We start from the raw sequence: 18,946 nt of genomic DNA, 5'->3' as shown, positions 1-18,946 counted from the left end.
GTGGAAGCAACCTCAATGCCCACCAACCCATGACTGGTAACCAAAATGTGGCACAACCATAAGGTGAAATTTAAGTCAGCCATGAAAAAATGAAGTACTGATATATGTTACAACACGGATGAAACTGGAAAAGATTTTCTTAAAGAAGCCAGACACAGTAAAAACATATATTGTATTATTTCATTTATAGGAAGTACCCAGAATAAGCAAATCCATAGAGAGAGAAAGCAGATTAGCACTTGCCAGGGGCTGAATAGAGGGAGGAATGGGGAATGATTGCTTAATGGACACAGAATTTCCGTTTGGGGTGGCAATAAAGGTCTGGAATTAAATAGTGATGCTAGTTGCACAACAGTGTGAATGTACTTAATGCCACTGAACTGTGCATTTTACAATGGTTAAATAAGCTTTTGTTATGTATATTTTACCACAATAAAAACGAAAAGATTCAAAACAAATTGATTTGACAGTTCAAATAAGTTTAAATCAGTATCTATTTATTGAGTACCTACTAAGAACAAAACACAGAACTAAGAATAGGTAGATAATGACCAAATAAAAAAGGATATGGTTTCTTCTCTCAGGGCTCTTAATTACAATTTAGTAGCAATATGTACAACTGTGCACATAAGACAAGGTGGAATGCATTGAGAATATAATAAAGGCACATTGGAACTGCTGTTTGCAGTGCCAAAGGAGAGCTTCCTTCTGACTGAGATGATTTGGGGAAGCGGGGAATAAGGATTGACTTAACAATCTTAAAAAATACACTGGTACCATATCTATCAGCATCAATGAATTAACTTCCACATTGATTTATTTCAGTTTTCACCGTCTTTGGTGCCTGGATTCTGCACAATCAATGAGCTCAACAAGGATCTGAATGGGACGCGGTTTTTAAAGGAGATCATATCACCACACTGGCCATCTACCATGCAGGATCTCCCTGCCGCGTACTCAGCCAAGAGTTTATTGAAGGTATAGCCCCAAATGACCATGCACTGAGAGGCAAGTCCTCTGAGATTCCTTCTCTCCACATCAGCCTGTACCCCATGAGAATTTCCACCTCTTTGTACAAGTCTAATCTTGAGTCGCCAGTTGATTCCTGATTTCTCCAGGTTAGAGGCAGCACTTTCTACAGCCCTGTATACCCAGAATGTTGCAAGGCCTCACTGATTGTCTGTTGTAAAGGCATTTGATCTGTTCTGGTTCTGGATCCTTTGGAGAATATGAGAATATCTATGGAAATGGAACACTAGCCACATACACAAGTTGACACGTAATTTTAGGAAAATTTCAGACTTTCTAAAGTAACTAGCAGAACCTATAACCCTTTCTCTAATAAAAACTATGATTATGATTTATATGCTCCAGGTTGATAAACTATATAGTGTACAGTCTAAGAGCACTGGCATTGCATGGACCTGGGTTCAAATTCTGGCTCTGCCACCTACAAGACCGTTCAGGGAGACTCAATTTTGAAATCCGGAAAATGGATCTGTATTGAGGTATACATGACACACTAATATTAAAAAATGAGGTCTATACCTGGCATGTGAGAATTACCCAGTAAATTGTAGCTATGATTATTATTTTTTACCATCCTCCTTGGTTTTTAGGTCAGAGGCTTTCTACATATTTTCCTATTAAATGAAAAATAATGGCTCCAAGGCAGAGGTGTTTTTATTCCCATTTTGCAGATTACAAGTCCCGAAGAAGCTCAGAGACTTAATTAACCAGTCCAAACTCTTACCTCTACCCAATGTGCTCTCCTGATCCTCCCCATTCTGTTTGTTTTCTGGTTGAGTCTCTAACTGACATTTCAATCCACTCTTCAAGAGGAACTCTGTTGTTCCTTCTGATGACACAGAACAGAGTGCTCCTTGGCTCACAAAGGAAAACCAATATTTGGCTACCTGCAGCTGGGTGGAAGCCAGCAACCCCATTGGCACGAAGGTGCTGCTCTTTTATCCAACAGACAGAATCATGGGAAGGCAGAAATGAGGATTCCCATCAGTGCCTCCCAGGCCCCTGCTAATGAGACAGGAAAGACCTTTGTCATAAACCACTGACTGCAACCCTGGGCTGATTCTAAGGAGGACTCATCCCAAGGTGCACTGGCCACAGTCACTCAGTGGTCCACTCTGGGATCAAAAGGCCACATGTGGTGACAGGGGTGTAGGAGAGGCAGGGGCTTATGAAAAGGAGACATGATCATGTCCTGTCCCCTCTCCCTCTACTACTGTAGTCGGGCAGGCACATATTACCTACCCACATCTAGAATGTGTTGTACTGATTCAGAGCTCCTCCAGAGAAGAGAAGTAGGCTTAGGAGCCCAGGTGACTAGAACTGAAAGCTGGAGGACCTTGGGAAAGAGATTTTACCTTTCTGAGCCTAAGTTTCAACACCTGTTTAATGGGGAAGATAACCCTATCTTTTCATTAGCTGGGAGGGACAAATTGGCTAGTGGATATTGGCACATGTCTAAGAAGAAGCAGCAGCTCAAAAAGTGTTCTTTCTGAACAGTTCTACGCTCTCTGTTCCTTTCTTTTTGTCTCTCATTGCAAGATGATGTTGAAGATAATCATCTTCACTCCATCTGTGGTGTCTAGCTACTGAGGAAAGGGGTTGTTAGTGCTGCTTCTCTCCCTGGGCCTCTTCCTCTTCCTCCTCCCTCTCCTCCCCCTCTCTCCCTTCCCTCTCTTCCTCTCCTCCACTGTTTTTCCAGCCTTTCTTCCCTTTCTTCTTTCCTCTTTCTCCCCCTGCCCTCCTCCCCCTAGTCTTCCTCCTTCTAGTGTCACTTTAGCACCAATCATGCACAAAAATTCAATTCAGCAACGTGTATTGAGTTCCTATGTCCATGGCACTGTGCTGAATATGATGAAATAGAAAGTGAGCAAGGCACAACCCTCTCTCAGAGAGAAGAAAAACCAAAACACAAATGGATATGTTGCAAGATGAGTAAAAAAAAAAAAAATCATATCATAAAAGAAGTCTTAAAAGAGGTTTTTCAGAAGAGGTGGTATTTGGAGGATTAAGGGACATGGACCCTGCCTGGAAGATACAATAGCCAATTCTGTAGAAGAGGCCCATGTACTTTAAAGATTGCTATCCCTGCAAGGTAGCATAGTGGCTAGCACACAGTAGGTCCTCAGGAAATGGTTGTTAGGCTGAACTGGATCCAGTGTAATGTGGAATGAGAAATGTAAAAGTTCCAAGAAAGCAGAGCTCACTATGTTCTGGGCAATTCATTCATTTAATTATTTGTTCATTCATTCATAAATAAATTTAACAAATAATACTCTGAACACTGTTTATGTACCAGGTTCTATATGTTTTTCTAGAGATAGAGAGGGTCCCTGCCATCGAGGAATTCACATTTCATTGGTGGAATCATACTGGTAACAGAATGATCGTGTGTGTGTGTGTGTGTGTGTGTGTGTGAGAGAGAGAGAGAGAGAGAGACGAGTTCTAGAGAAGAAGGTGGGCAGGGTGCCTAATAACCTGGGCAGAGAAGGTAAGAGAAGCTTTCTTGGAAGAAGTGGAAGTCCAGAAATTTAAGAGATGATGTGCAAAGTTACAAAGTAATACAAAATAATAATTTAAAAAGATGCCTATAATGAAATGTAAGAAATTCCATAGATCTGGAGTAAAGATATGAGTATGTGTTGGATTACAGAATAAGACAAAGACAAGAAGTTAGGCAAGGGTTTGATTATGTTGCCTGGTGCCAAGTTAAGAAGTCTAAACTTTATACCAAAATCTCTATAGAGGAAGTGGAGGGTGTTAAGCAGGAACTTGACAGTACTGGATTTGATTTTAAGAAGACCACACTTGTGTCTGTGATGGGGATAGAGAGTAGTAGGGATGAGAATCAAGGAGGCTGGCTTGGCAAAGACTGTGTGGTCCATGGAAGGGAGGAATGATGGGGGAGGAGCTGAACCAAGCAGGGGGTGAAGAAGGAAGGATCCCTGATATGAGATGGACATTAGTGTTGGGCACTGAAAGATGAACTGAACTTGATAAAAGAGAGGACCAAGATGACTTAAGGCATGAAGGGATTCTGGATGCATGAGTGATAGGAGATAGAGCCTAGTCTCAAAGGACCTGAGGTTTCAAGCAGAGACAAGAGGAAACGAAAAAAAGAGAAGGATTATAGGAAACCATTCTATGCGTGGGAAATGTAGCCCAGCCCCCACTCAGAAAAGCCAGTGGGGAGCGAGGTCTGGAACACAGGACCCACGCCCACGGATAGGTTCTCCCGTGGGGAATCAGGCCTGCATTGTACCTAGACTGCTATGAGGCTTGCTTTTGCTAAAACTCCCCCACCCTGAATTGAGGCAGCAAATGCTTACCGCATATCTTTAAAGTAACTTCCTAAAATCTGAGCTAAACCTCCCAGGTATGTAGTGTAACCAGTTCAACCACTTTTCCCTTTGCATTTGCAAATATCCTTCTTCTTTGATGTAATTAGCAACATCCTCTCCTTTGTCTTCTGTAAAAAGTAACCACCCAAAGTGAACCTGTGCATAATAAATGAGGACCATCCTAGATGTCATGTACCTAAAAAAACAATAAAAGCCTGTCCAGGTGGGGGTCAGGGCCCTCTCTCTCACTTAGAGAGCAGCCCTGCCATCCCTTTTCTCCACAGGATTTCTGTAGTCCATGTGAATTTGTCTATTGCTGCCACAACACACGGATCCCACAGGCCAGGATCCGCATCAAAGGATTACAATGAAGGAGGAGGAAAGAAGGAAGAAGGAGGGGGAGGAAGAAGAGAAATAATTTGAGATCAACAAGTGAAATAGATGAAATGGATGAAATGGACTGTTTGGACGTGAAAGGAGGCTCTGAAAACACACCAGGCTCAGGTGGCCCTGTCTGGAGGTGCAGGAAGTAGACGATGCCTCATGTTACCAGCCTTTCATCCCCTATCCCCTCATTGCCTACCCTCCCATCTTTTAAAGATCTTTACCTTCTTCCTGTTCACCTTTTTTTTTGAGAAGCTGAGAATTGGCTAGTGGCCTCATTCCTTTTATATTCATTACGAAAAATATCATATGCCTTTGAATCTAAGATGTCATTCACTGTGAGACATATAATTGTTTTATGTACACTAGGATAAAATCAGCCTGCCAATTAAACCATGGCATGTCATTAGTTATAAGAAACATTCTAATTTCAGAGATGCAACTTAAACCTATGAAAAGTAATCAGAAGAAAAGTTCAAGAAAATGCCCCCATTATCACATCTGTGACCTGTAGCCACCTCTGAACCCCTATGTCCTTCCATCCTCCCTTTACAATAGATAAACTAGCAGTTTCTCTTACGTAAGGCAAATAATTGCATTAATACACAAGACCCTATTTACTCTTGTCTGCTCAACTTGGAGCTTAAAGTCATCCCTCTTTCTTGCAGAATCAACTTTTCCATCTCGGAATAATAATTTCCATCAGCATATAAGTATTGGTGCTTCCATATTTAAAAAGAAGAAAAACTCTCCTACTCATCACTTTCTGCTACTGTGCCTTTCACTGCAGTATTGCTCTGTGGTTGGCTGTATCACCTGCCTTTACGTCCTCTGTTTCCATTTCCTCTAGACCACATTCGACTCAGGCTTTCATCTCTATAACTCTATCAAAACATTTTTGTCAAGATCACCAAAAACCCCACGTTGCTAAATCCACTGCTTAGTTCTCAGTCCTTATCTTAATTCTCCTATCAGCAGCATTTTTCACAGTTGACCAGGATCTCTGTTTGGAAAAACAGTTTTTACTTGGTTTTGAAGATACTATACCCTCTTGGATCTCTTCCCACCTCCTTGGCCACTTCTAAGCTTTCTTTTCTTATTCCTCATTATCATCCCATTATCCCAACCCTTCAATATTAAATTCTCCATGGCTCCATAACTGGATTCCTTCTCTTCGCTAACTACACTTTCTCCAAAGTAATCTATCCAATCTCACATCATTAAATATCATCTCTACACTAATTTATATCTTGGATTCTCTCCTCTAACTTTCCAAATGTACGTTCAACATATACACTTGTATATATAATAGACTTCTCAAACTTAGACAAAAACCCAATTCCTCATGTCCCATCAAAACTTATCCCTCCCATGGTCTTCACCGTATCAGCAAGGCAATCCCATCACTGCACTGACTTGGGCAAAGTTTGGGGATCACCCTCTTTTCTCTTGCACTCACAAGTCTCTCCATGCGCTACTGAATAATGATGTCAGCACTACTTAAAAATATATCCATAATCCAATCACTTCTCACAACCCCCACTGCCACTGTCATGGTCCAGGCCACCTCTTTCCCTCACCTTGACAAACACAAAAGCTGCCTAACTAGGTTCCTTGTATGTGTTCTTTCCCTCAGTAGTCTTCTAGTCAACAGGCATTGGGATTCACTTAAAATATAAGTCAGGTCAGGTAACTCCACTGTCTGCATTTGCAATGGCTTCTCATTTAAACCTGAGCAGTATCTAAGGTATTTTCCATGGTCTACAAATTCCTACATGATCTGTTCCCTCACTCTCTCTGACAGTAAAGAAAATATATTTCTCTTCTTACTTGTTTATTGTCTGCTCCCCCCACATACTAAATATAAGCTCCAAAATCACTGAGACTTAGCTTATTCATTGCTATATAGCCAGCTCTTAAATCAATATCTGATATAGAATTTATGTTCAGCAAATACTGCTAAATAAATATGTGAATGTATAAATGAAAAAATTTCTGGATCATGGCTAGGTTTCAGCAAAATATTCTTTCTGCATCCCTTTCCACATCAATGAGCTACTGAGGCAGAGCTCTGCTCTCTGTATACCTCACCAGATGGATACTTGATTAAATTACATGACAATGTCAGTAAAACGCTCAACAGGCTTCTTGGAGAGAGAAGTATAAAAATAAGAAGTTATCATTATGCTGTTGGCACTATTACTACTAGAAGCTGTTGCTTCTTTGACTACTAATAGCCTCTGATCATTTCTATGATCCTTTTTTCCCCTCATTTTTAGTCTCCTCTAATCCTCTTTCTTCTCTTTCCTATTTATTCCTCTTTACCTTTGCCCTGTTTCGTGGAACTTTTGATGAAATTCCACAAGGTAAATGTCATTACAGTGTCATTCATTATCATCTCTACCTGCCAAAACGAACCTGTGCAGCCCTCCCCTCCCCGCCTTGTTCAGAGGAATTGGGAGAGGAACAGAGAGCAACACCATTCTGAGAAGGAGAAGCTCTGAAGTTGCCCCCCTCTGCCACGCTTCCTCACCTACAAAACAGGGATGTTATTTATGCCTTTTTCGTAGCGATGCTGTGAGGATTAAAGATGTAATAAATACAATTATATAATACAAACAAGTCTAAGTTAAAATAAATATAAATACAATAACAATAAATTAGCACAGTCCCTGTCTCATAAGGAAGAGCTGAGTAAACAGTATTGCCTAGCCTCAGGCCTGCAGCCTGGCCTCCTGCTGGGCTGGACCGCCTGCTGCTTTTTGAGGACCCTGCTGCATTATGCTTCTTATTCCCAGGGGACGTCAAGATGGAGGACATTATTAAATACATTTTTTACTAGCTGCGCATTACATACACAGAAACACATGCATATACATCACGTGTGTGCAGCTCTATGTGTTTTCACAAAGCAAACGCACCCATGTGCAGCCACCCACACCGCGCAGCAGAGCATCACCAATGCTTCCAGAAACATCTCTGGTCCTCCCCAGCGGTTAGTGCCCCGTGAATTCTAAAACAATGTCACTGTTTTCACTAGTTCTGAGCTGTATGGGGAATGGGGCCATAATGTGTGCACTCATCTGCGTCTGGCTCTTACAGGCAATGTTCTCTCCAAGAGATTCTTCCGTATTGCTTTCACGAAAGGGTATTTATTCTGTTCTCATTTTTGTGTTGTAGCCCATTATGTGAATGTGTGACTATCTCTCCATTTTCTTGTTGGTGGGCATTTGGGCCTACTTCAGTTTGGAAAGTTTGAATAGAGTTGCCATGAACATCCAGGTCTTTTGGTGAACACAGGTAACATCTCTGCTGCGCGCACCCCTAGAAGAGCTGTAATCGCTAGGTCAGACAACGAGGGCGTTCTGAGTTCTTAGTAAACACTGCAAGAGTTTCCCAGAACAGTTGTGCTCACTTATTCTCCCTGCCCCTCGCAATGCATGTTAAGTTCCCAAGGCTCCACTGTCACTCCTTGATATTGTCAGTGTTTTTCATTTGAGCCAGACTGATTGAGGTGTTGTGATATTGAATTGTGGTTTTAATTTACATTTTCTGAGGACTAGGAAAGCTAATTACCTTTTCAAATGTTTATTTGCCACGTTGATATTCTTGTTTGTGAAGTGCCTGTTCATATCTTTTACCCATTCTCTTGTCTTATTGGAGTGTCTGTCTTTTTCTTATTGGTTTTAGGAGTTATTTATATGTTTTGCAAAGAGTTCTTTGTCAGATACATATATCACAGATATTTCCTTCCACTCGGTAGCTCACATTTTCATCCTATGAATAGCAGCTTCTGATGAACAGAAATTTTTAATTCCAATGTAGTCCAATTTATCAATCTTTCTCTTATACTTAGTGCTTTTTGTATTCTGCTGAATAAATATCAGACTCCTGTAAAGTCAGGAGATACTCCCTGTCTTATATTTACGGAATATAAGGCAGAGACCAGAAGACTTTTTTCTTTTACCTTCCAGCACCAGAAGATTATTCCCTCTCAGATATCATTTTTTCCCTACGATTCCTCTAGGGAAGACAGAATAAATTACTCCCTCTCCTGGACCTCCATAATAGTATGCATTACTTTCATTATCTCTATTATATATTACCTTGAATCGTATGTATCTTCCTGTCCACCCTCTCCATCTCATTCCCATACTCCATTCACTCAATTATCTAGATTCTTCATGATCTTTTTACTAAATCCTGGTCATGATGCCTTCTAAGTATAATAACTCTAAAATTGGCCTATTCTTCTCACCCCCACTGGTACCTCCATGTCTAAATTTGTGACATCTCATCTTAAGTACTGCAATAGCCTCTAACTGGTCGCCGGTCTGTAACCTATCCTCCTCTAATTAATTGACCACACACAAAAGCTAGCATGGTCTTCCAAAAAATCAATCTCTTCAGGCTACTTCCTTTTTGAAACCCTTTCCATGGTGCCCATTACTGTCAAATTAATGTTCACCTCATTAATGTGCTGCAGAGGCCTTCCAGGATGTGAAGGATTGCTTCGTCTTTCTCACCACTGATGTCTCAGCTCTAACCTCTTAAGACGTTTTCAGTTCTTCAAACGTCCCTTCATAAAGACTCTTCTGTCTGCCTCCAAATCCATGACCCTGCCCTCATCTTCATCCTTCGGGTCTCATCCCACGCATCATTTCCAGCAAGAAAACTTTCCTGACTCCCTGGTAAATTAAGTCCCCGTGCTAACTGGTATTATAAAACCCTCATAGTTTTCTCCATTACGATGCATGATGCCTATTATTGTTTAAGTCTGTCTTCTCTGTTAGACTGTGTGTTTCCTTGGGGTGGAAACTGAGTCTTGTCTATTCTTGTATCCTTGTACCAACCTCGACGTTAATATGGTTCCTTAAAAAATATGTACAGGGTAGGTAAAAGTAGGCTTACCTTTGTTCATATGGGAAATACTACAATAATTAATAACTACCAACACAAGAATACACTGTTTCATGTACTCAAAACTGTAAACTGATTCTTGCCCCACCCTGTATATAGTGAGTTGAAACAAACTGATCTGTGTTCATATGCCCATGGTATAACACTGGGTTTGGCACATAGCCAGTCTCAAGAAAAATCTTCATAAAACACTAGCAACACTAGTATCGAGAAGGTCTGAAGGACTACTCACTTCAATCACCTCACCCAATGGAATGATGATTAAATAATCTCCTTAACATTCTGACCAAATGTCATCTATTTATAACTCAGAGAGTCACTATATACTTCAGTCGGCCATTCTAGGTTTGGCATGAATGTGCATTAGAAAATCTATTTTTAACTGAGATCTATTTTATCTCAGTTAAAAGTTGGGGTCCTTGTAGTTTCCTCTAAGTAGAGGAAAACAGGTTTAGCTTGTTTAATCCATATTAATGAATTTGACTATCTTTTCTGCAAGACAATCCTTTAGGTATCTGCAGTCAAGTCCTCTTGCTCCAAGTCAACCTTCCTCAGCCATTTATCATAAGACATCTTCCTTCAGACACACTGTACTTTCTTAATGACCCTCCTGAGGTATGATGCACACACCTGAACCCAACCCTCCAGGTGTGCTCTGACCGATCGAGAATAAGACAAAGCTCTCACCTCCTTTTTTGTGAATAGTATATTTCTATACTGTAACCAAAGGCAGACGTGAGTTTTGGGGGACTGAGACTTATACTTCAGTTGCCTCATGAAAAAGGTAGTTCAAAATTAGATATGAAAGTGCAGATTTAGAATGAGAAAGTCTGAGGACTTAAAAGGTGAGGGAACCCTGGACCTCAAGCTTCATTAGCTTCATGGTAAATCAGCCTCTCTAAATGTCCCCTTGACCTTAATAACTTCCTAGTAACATCCTGTGGATCCATTCTAAATATATTCCAATTATCACTCCCAGGTCTCTCCTCCTCTAACAGCACAGCAGGGTGATCAATGCAGACGGAGCCCAACTTCCTGGATTCAAAGCCTGCTGGCACCTTAAGGTCACTGTGGGTATCATAGGAACGAAGTAGTATCACTGGCACACCCAAGGCAGTTCTGCCTTTCCTACTGGGCATTACCAAGCTCATCTGTCTACTCTTTTCTCTACTAAAGAGATAGGGTTATTCTTCCTGTATCTGAGGGTTATGTTTTGTTTTAACACTAAACCACTTTCTTGGCCTGAATTTCCCCAAGGACTTTCATTCATTGTTCCCCAGTGACTCTTCCAAGCTCTCCCTGAACCATTTTCCAACCATCTTCTGTAACAGGAGCATGAATCAAACAGTTGCCAAGGAACCAGAATATAAAAGTCATATTAAGCTCTGCTTAGCTCTACCTGCCAATCTCAACCCAACTTTCCTCCCACTGATATTCACAATCACCTTTATCATATACCTTTCTAGAAGGTCATATTTTTAGTCTGCTTAAAGTTAGAGCATGTCATTTCTTTTTCTGACTATAAAGTTAATACACGATCAGAAAAGTTAGAAAAGGCACCTCAAGCCCCAAGTAAATCATCTATAACCTAACCATCCAGAGGTAACCTCTTTTAACATCTCGGCATATTTCCCTGAAATATTATTTTCTTTTATTCTATTGTACCATCATGCCATACACTCAATGAGGAACTATCCATTTTTAAATTAACACTATATCAAACCATTGTCACACATACTTGGAAATTTTTTATAAACAACATTTTGGTACCTGCCTACTGTTACGGTGTATGGATGCTACATTAATTCACTTAGCTTCCTCATGTGGAAAACTGAGATTTTTACATTGTTTTTCAGTTATTATAAAGTATGCTTTTTAAAACAACGCTATCTATACTCAGAGCCTTGTTAATTTTCCCCTACAATCTCCTCTCCACTTTATGATGAATTAATAAGGGTAAAATTACTATTTTAAAGGGTATATTATTCTGAGGTCATGAGTACACATGAAGCACCTAGCATGGGCCTGGTATACCACAGACATTAGACAGATACAAATATTTATACAGAGCAACAAATTAATCCTTCTCGCTGTTCCATTCTCACTAGCAATCCGAGCATGTCTCTCTGCACCCCCGACAGCACTGAGTGTTCTCATTTGTCCGCTCGGCTAAAAGCACATACACATGCATGAACATGTGTGTGTGTGTGTGTGTGTGTGTGTATACAGAAAACCACAAATTATTAACAGATAAGGGAAAAGAAGATTACATAGAACTAAAAATCTCATAAATTGCCCTATCACTCTTGGAATTCAAGTAACATCTGTCAAAATACATTGAAAATCGAACACCATAATGTACAAAATTCAGACAATATAACATAAAACTATAATATATAATATATAGGAGCATCTATAAATAACACCTTTTAGATATTTTCACCAAAATAATCAGATAAAGCTCACACTCCCATTCCTGATATCTGAAAACTAATTAATAACCATGAATTTAATGTCCTGTCTATATTAAAAATGTGTAATTGTATCATGACTGGCTTAGTTTTCATTGGTTTCCCTGAGTTTCATCTACTTATTTCTCCCTGCATATCATGCCTCCCACTCCACCCTCTGCCCCCCACCCCTACCCCATCGCCACCAGCACCTACCTTGAAGATGAAGTTTGCTCTCGGTGCTTTGCAGAAGGACGGAACTCACAGAGTCCAGATTGTCATAGCTGTTACAGCCCAGAGGCCCGGTGCGTGTCTCTGTGACCTGGAGGGGACATTAAAGGTGGCAGATGTGAGAGAGACATCCTCGTATGGGACAAACCCTGCAACATTGGCCCCCAGCAGAGCAAAGCCGGCAGAGAAAGCCGTCTGCGCTGGGCCAAGAACCAGGCCTGGCTGTCTCCAAGCAGACGACAAGCTAGCATGCTGATCAAGCAGACAGTCTGGAGCCAGAGCACTCAGGTTCTCCTCGTGGTACTCACTTCACAAAGCTGCATTAAGTATTATATGAACTAATAAGTGAATAGGAGAGTATCTTTCAAAAGCATGGGCTTTAGAATCAGGAGAGAATCGGTGTTAAATCCTGGCTGGGCCATTTATTTGCTCTGTGACCTAAGGAAGTCACTTACCTTTTCTAACTTGAAGCTAGTAGATCCTTTCCAAAGAGGATGTGAGACTAGACATGATGGGTGTAGGTGCCCGACACATGGCGTGTACTCAAAAACGAGCATCTTACTGCCAAAAGTCTCTTAAATTGTATCACGTCCATATGCATTATTATTAGGCAAGAACAAATAAATTATCCTCATTTTAAAAAAAATTCATCAAGGAGCTCAATCGACACCACCACAGAACAAAACGTCCTGATCCTAAGGTGTGGGTTTCTAAAACATCGTCTTAGAATGAGTGAGTGAGGTGGTGGATAATAGGCGGATGGCTATTCAAAAAGATAACTCTGAAACAGGACTAGTTTAGTATGAGAAGAGGTTTCTTCATCCCGTTCGCCTTCACTTCCCACTATTTAACACAGGCACTGTGGACATGTTGTGAGATCTGCACCCAACTACAGAGACGCAGCAGCGAGTGCTATAGGAAGTGATGGCTTGGGAAGCAGCCACAGGGATCTCCAAATGCCAGCTCTGCCTTCCTCCAGCTGAGAAGCCTACAGTCTGTAACTTCCTTTTTCAAGCCGCAATTCCCCATCTATAAAATGTTAGTAATATTCACCCACTTCAGTGGGGAAAAGGATTGTATGTTTGAAGGGGTTAGCACTTAGGAAATGGTAAATAAATGGAGGGCTGTTTGTTAGCTTTGGAGTTTTAACAAATAATTTATTCTTTTTTGAACAGAATAATAACATAGTTGTTAGAACATAGTTGTTAATGAGTGACGACCCAGGAAAAGGAAATCATGGGCAAAACTTGCCCACCTGGGTCAGCTGTCGTGTTAACACAGCTGGCAGTGAGGCCCCTGCTAGTCAGCTGGGGCTGGAGGGAGAGTCAAGAAATGTCAAGAAAAAACAAAGTCCCAGACTGAGTGTGGAAAGCCGTGCCCTGTAAGAATGGCTTCTGGAGTGGCCTCTGTGCGGTTTCTCTGAGAAAGGCCTCGGAAGGAGGCAGGCTGCCCTTCCAGGAGGCACAAAAGAGGATTATCTTGTGACAGGCTTCAATATCTCAATTCTGCGTCCCGTCCAGTGGGGAGAGAACTGTTCGGTGGTAATAAAAACCAGGCCTTTGCTTTGCTCGGACTCTGATGGCTTCATAAAGATCTGTCTCCCTGTGCTGAGTTCCCTAACAACATAATCCCCCCAATACAGGCGATTCTTCTCGGAGAAGTGGCTCTTTGTTTGTTGATCTGATTTATTTTCCTCTTCCTAGCTCCCTCAGTAACTCTCTCCCTCCCACATTTTTCTCTTGCTTTGGTCAATTTCTGACTCATCTGCCTGAGTCTCCCCACTTCACTCCTCTCCCCCTGCCAACACATATATACTTTTTCCCTAGAGATATCTTTGAAAGTCTTAATATAAGGCTAGGTCTGCATTTTATTCAGGAAAAAAAATATGTCTGGAGATTGCGAAGTAAAAACCAGATATAATCTGGTTGTAAAAATATTGAGATGCAAAAAATTTGCATTGAAACCCTCAGAACTAATCAATTATATCAAAAATGTCTTCCCTTATACTCTTGATAAAGTTGATCCCTGAATTTATTGCATTTAAAATGGAATGTATTTTTTTAACATTCCTGTGCTGTAAGTCACCTAATTAAAAGTCTACAGCTGCTCTATTTAGTGTGGCTATTAAAATTAAAATTAATTAAAATGAAATAAACTCACAAATTTAGTTCCTTAATAGCCACATTTCAAGGGCTCCATGACCCCAGATAACTAGTGGCTATTGTCTTGGCCAGCACAGACATAGGGCATTTCTGTCACCTTGGAAAGGTCTACTGGCTAGCGCTGGTGTAGATAAGCAGGAGGGACTATCTGTTTTTGTAAATAAAATTTTATTGGAACACAGCCACACCCATTTGTTTACAGATAGTCTAAAGATGATTTTTGTGTAACAGCAGCAGAATGAATTTGTACAACAGAGACCATATGATTTGCAAAGCTTTAAATATTTATTATCTGGCCCTTTACAGAACATATTCACTGACCCCTGGTCTAGAGATGAGAGTTCCAGTCCCTGTGAAGGTTCTCTCTCTGTCTCTGTCTCTCTGTCTGTCTCTCTTTCTTTCTGTGAAATCCTGAGCAAAGGTCTTTAACCCTTGGATTACAGTTTTCCATCTGTGACATGGGGGAAGGGGATAAAAAAACATGGTGCTTAAAAAATTACTGTAATTCACTAATCTAACTCCTGCTAGCTCTGTGACTTTGGGTAAATCACGTACCCATTGTTGCTCCTGTTTTTTCACTTAAGAAGAGAGCCTGAAAGTCATCCACACAGCAGAACTTTAGGAGTGCAGGAGAGGATTCCTGCTAATTATGCTGTGGCCATAGCCGGGCTGCCCCAGTAAACCAGTACTGATGATCACACTAATGACAGTGCTCACGTAATTACAGGGCACTTGACAACACCAGTCAGAATGGTTGGCAGGGTATCCTGTTAGGCACATGGGTATGAAGCCAGGGATTGTATCTGCCCATCAACTCTCAGAATACCTGGATTGCAGTGCTGTTGTCTTAGGAACCTGCCACCCCACCCCACTCTCAAGCTGTACCTTGATTGCTCCAGTTGATATCTGGATCTCATGGAGCCTCCTCATGGTGCCATCACGGTCAACAAAGTAGGATGATGCAAGCTGGTGCAGAGCTTCAACGCTTTGAGTGGCATTCCCTGACTTCCTGTCCAGGCGACTTTTGTCCATGTACATGGTCAAGGCCTCCTCCCCTGCATGGAGAGGAAAGAAGCTCAGGCAGCCTGTCCAGCTTTGGGGTGGGAGGAACAGCTCCAGAGGCTAAAACACCCTCCAACCTCCCATTAATTTGCCCAAATTTCCTTCCACCACTGAAAATCAAGTGCACAAGGAAAGAGAAATAGCCCACAGGTGGCTGTAAGACCCAAGCACCTCTGAGACAAGGATCATGGAAAAACTAGTTATCAAGTGTAGCCCCTACTAATCCACTTCATAGTTCTCACTAGCATCACCTCAAGACTCACCTCCTCTTTCTGAGGTTCAGTCTCTTCTGTAAATGGATGAATTTACCACAGATAGTCCCTTCCCCTCCTTTCTCCTCCTCCTCTGTTTCCTCCTCATCATCCAGCTCCTCCTTTTCCTCTTCTCATCTCTCCCCTCTCCTCTTCCCTCTTTTCCTCCTCCTTTCCTTTCTCTCTTTCTTCTTCTGCTACCCCTTCCAAGACAGACAGATGGATGGATGAATAGATAGATGGTTGGCTAAAGAGATAGATAGATAAGTAGATAGATAGATAGATAGATGATAGATAGATAGATAGATAGATAGATAGATAGATAGATAGATGATAGATACTTAGTTTAGAGAAAGATATCCAGAAAGGAAAAATCATGTGCTTATTTTAGAGAAAAATCTAAACTGTCAGCTCTGTGAAGTCAGCCTCTGTCTGTATTAGCCTCTTCTTTATCCCCTGTAAAAAGCCCAATGCTTAGCATATAGTAGATAGTCAGTAAACAATTAATTCATCTTTTTCTATTCTTAAATTCCTATGTTTACCAGTCACTGTATTTCTGAGAGTATAGTGGAAAAGATGTTATATCTAAGGGAGAGGGGAGATGAAAACAAAGTTCCGTATAGGAGGGGGAAGAGGAAACACAGAGAGAGATGAATATATAAACTTACACATTTCACTCCATGAAGTTTTCCATAGAAACACATGCATATGCATTGATTAATAACAGTGCTACCTTAGGGTGCCTTTTATTTTGCATAACAAGATGGTTCACCAGAACTTCAGACAGGAAGCTCCAGATACACCAACTAAATAGATCCGATCATGATGAATCTGGATTCACCCTCTGCTAACGGTGAACTTGGGGATGTTTCATAACGTCTCTGTTCCTCAGTTTATTCATTAACAAGCTCAGGAGTAGAATAGCACCTACTCCACAGTGGTATTAAGAAGAAAAAAATAATTAATACATGTAAAGTCTCTGTTCCAGTGTCTAGTGCATTGTAGCAATCAAACATTGCTTAGAGTAGTAAAGGGGCAGCCCTGGACTTGAATTCGCAGCTGTGTGAGTGGGTTACTCACCCTCTCCACGCTTCAGCTTCTTTACCTGTAAAATCGGGGGTGCTAACTGCACTTACCTCGTATAGTTGTCACGGGGTTACATTAGTTAATCACATAAGTACCTGACTCCTGACTGGCACAGAGCACAATGGAAAGACTAACTACCGTTATTTGATCACTGTAAACTATTAGTTGTACAAGATTTATCTTTACATCTAATCAACCCAATACAATAAGATAGTCAAGGAACAAATACTATCAATACTTTTTTTTAATGCTTATCTGAGGACTTTTTTTTAATATTGCATTTAGAGAGAGAAGAAGGGAGAAAGGAAGGAAGACAGAGAACATCAATGCAAGAAAGAAGCATCGACTGGTTGCCTTCCATAAGCACCCAGACCTGGGATCATACATGTCCAGACCAGGAGTCACACACACCTGCGACCAGACAGGGAATCGAACCCACAACCTTTTGGTTACGGGACAAAGCTCCAACCAACTGAGCCACGCAGGCCAGGCCAAACACTATCAGTACTTTTTGAGGACAAAGCCTGAAATCTAAGATAACTGAAATTTCTTTAGAATGCTGATGGCTTTTTCAGTTGAAGAGAAACACAACTTACTTTCAGAAAGGCAGTGGCTATCAGGGGAAGTGGGTACAGTGTTGACCTGAAGGTTAACTCCTCTGCCTCAGATCCCTTCGTGACAGCTTCTAGAACACAGTTCCATTGCCCGAGTCCCCACAGTCAGCCTTCTGTCTATCTCTGCAGTGTCGTCTCTCTCCCTGTCCTACCCACGCCATTCTTCTGCCCCCATGATTTACTCTTACCAATCTTCTTCCCAGGCTTTCCTCGGCTGTTTTTTTTCTTTCTGCATGGAATGCCATTCTGTCTCTGCCCTAAATGGCTGACTGTTAACATCCTATCCAGCTTTCTGGGCCCAATTCACATGTCACCGGCTCTTACTACCCCTCCTTTATCCTTGGTCTGGCCAACTTGTAGACACCCCTGAGAACCAGCTCAGGCATCACCTTCCTGGTGAGGTTTGCCTAACCCCACCCTCACCCCAGGAGAGACTAGTTACTTTCCCTCCCTCTGTCACGAGCTTGTTTGTCCATTCAGATTCGTTCAGCAGGCACTGGCCATTTTGTATGTGCTGAGCACTTTGGCAGGCAGTGGGGTGACAAATGAGTAAGACATTGTCCCCATGCTTGAGTCACTAAGTGACTAGGTGCCTGCTGTCCAACATGGGAGCCACCAGCCAAGTGTGACTACTGAGCACTGAAGCAGGGCCAGTCCAAACTGAGATGTGTGGTAGGTGTAAGCTACACAGCAACTATCCCGAAATGTTAAAAAAAGAAATGAAATATCCATTTGTTTATTCTATTGATTACGTGTTGAAGTGATACTATTGTTAAGTGATATACATTTTTAAATAGATTCTCCCCTTTTTATTTCCACTTTGAAAAATGTGGTTGTGAGCAAGTGTAAAATGGCATGTGAGGCTCACACTGTGATACACATTTCATTCCTACTGGATGACACAGGTCTAGGAAAAGAGAGACAAATGGGGATCATTTCAATAGCTCAGGTGAGCAGCGAAGGCACGGGGATGCACAGAGTGGGATGCAGCTGGAAGAAGGGCGTGTGAGTCCCTGTTGCTGAGGCAGGACGCAGGGCCCTGCTGGTCTTGTCTCCCCAGCTGCCCCCTGCCACTCTCTAGGTATGCTCTACCCTGCACAAATGCACCCTGTTTCTCTCATTGTCTGAAGTCTGCTTTTCTGCTTTTCTCTTGCTAACTTCTACTCATCCCTCAGTGGTCACCTAAGATGACACCTTCTCTGAGAAGTCTTCCCTGAATCTTCTACTGTTAAACTGAATAAGAACTCTAACCCGCTGCTCCCACCATCTCTTATTTCTCTGATACATCACCTATCACATTTTCTGGTGCTGGCTTGTTCAATAGCTGACTCCTTCATGAGAAGAGAAGCACTGTGACATCTGGGAGTATGAAAGAGTCTTCCATTATTTCATTGCTATTACCTAGCACAATATGGGTAT

The 18,946-nt window shown here is 41.6% G+C and overlaps 1 protein-coding gene across 2 annotated transcripts in view; it reads right to left on the bottom strand.

Annotated features, from left to right (window-relative positions):
- Positions 1-18,946, bottom strand: part of BRINP1 (BMP/retinoic acid inducible neural specific 1) — a 172,545-nt gene that overhangs the window by 39,883 nt on the left and 113,716 nt on the right. For both annotated transcript variants that reach the window (XM_045196858.2, XM_024562278.3), the window contains exons 4-5: positions 15,400-15,569; positions 12,338-12,443 (exon numbers count right to left, since the gene is read on the bottom strand). In XM_045196858.2, coding sequence (XP_045052793.1) covers positions 12,338-12,443; positions 15,400-15,569 — 276 coding nt within the window. The remainder of the gene's footprint in view (positions 1-12,337; positions 12,444-15,399; positions 15,570-18,946) is intronic.

This window comes from Desmodus rotundus, chromosome 1 (genome assembly GCF_022682495.2).
Source record: "Desmodus rotundus isolate HL8 chromosome 1, HLdesRot8A.1, whole genome shotgun sequence".
NCBI lineage: Eukaryota > Metazoa > Chordata > Mammalia > Chiroptera > Phyllostomidae > Desmodus > Desmodus rotundus.
The sequence above is the reverse complement of the archived record's forward strand: the minus strand, read 5'-3'. Positions and strand labels throughout refer to the sequence as shown.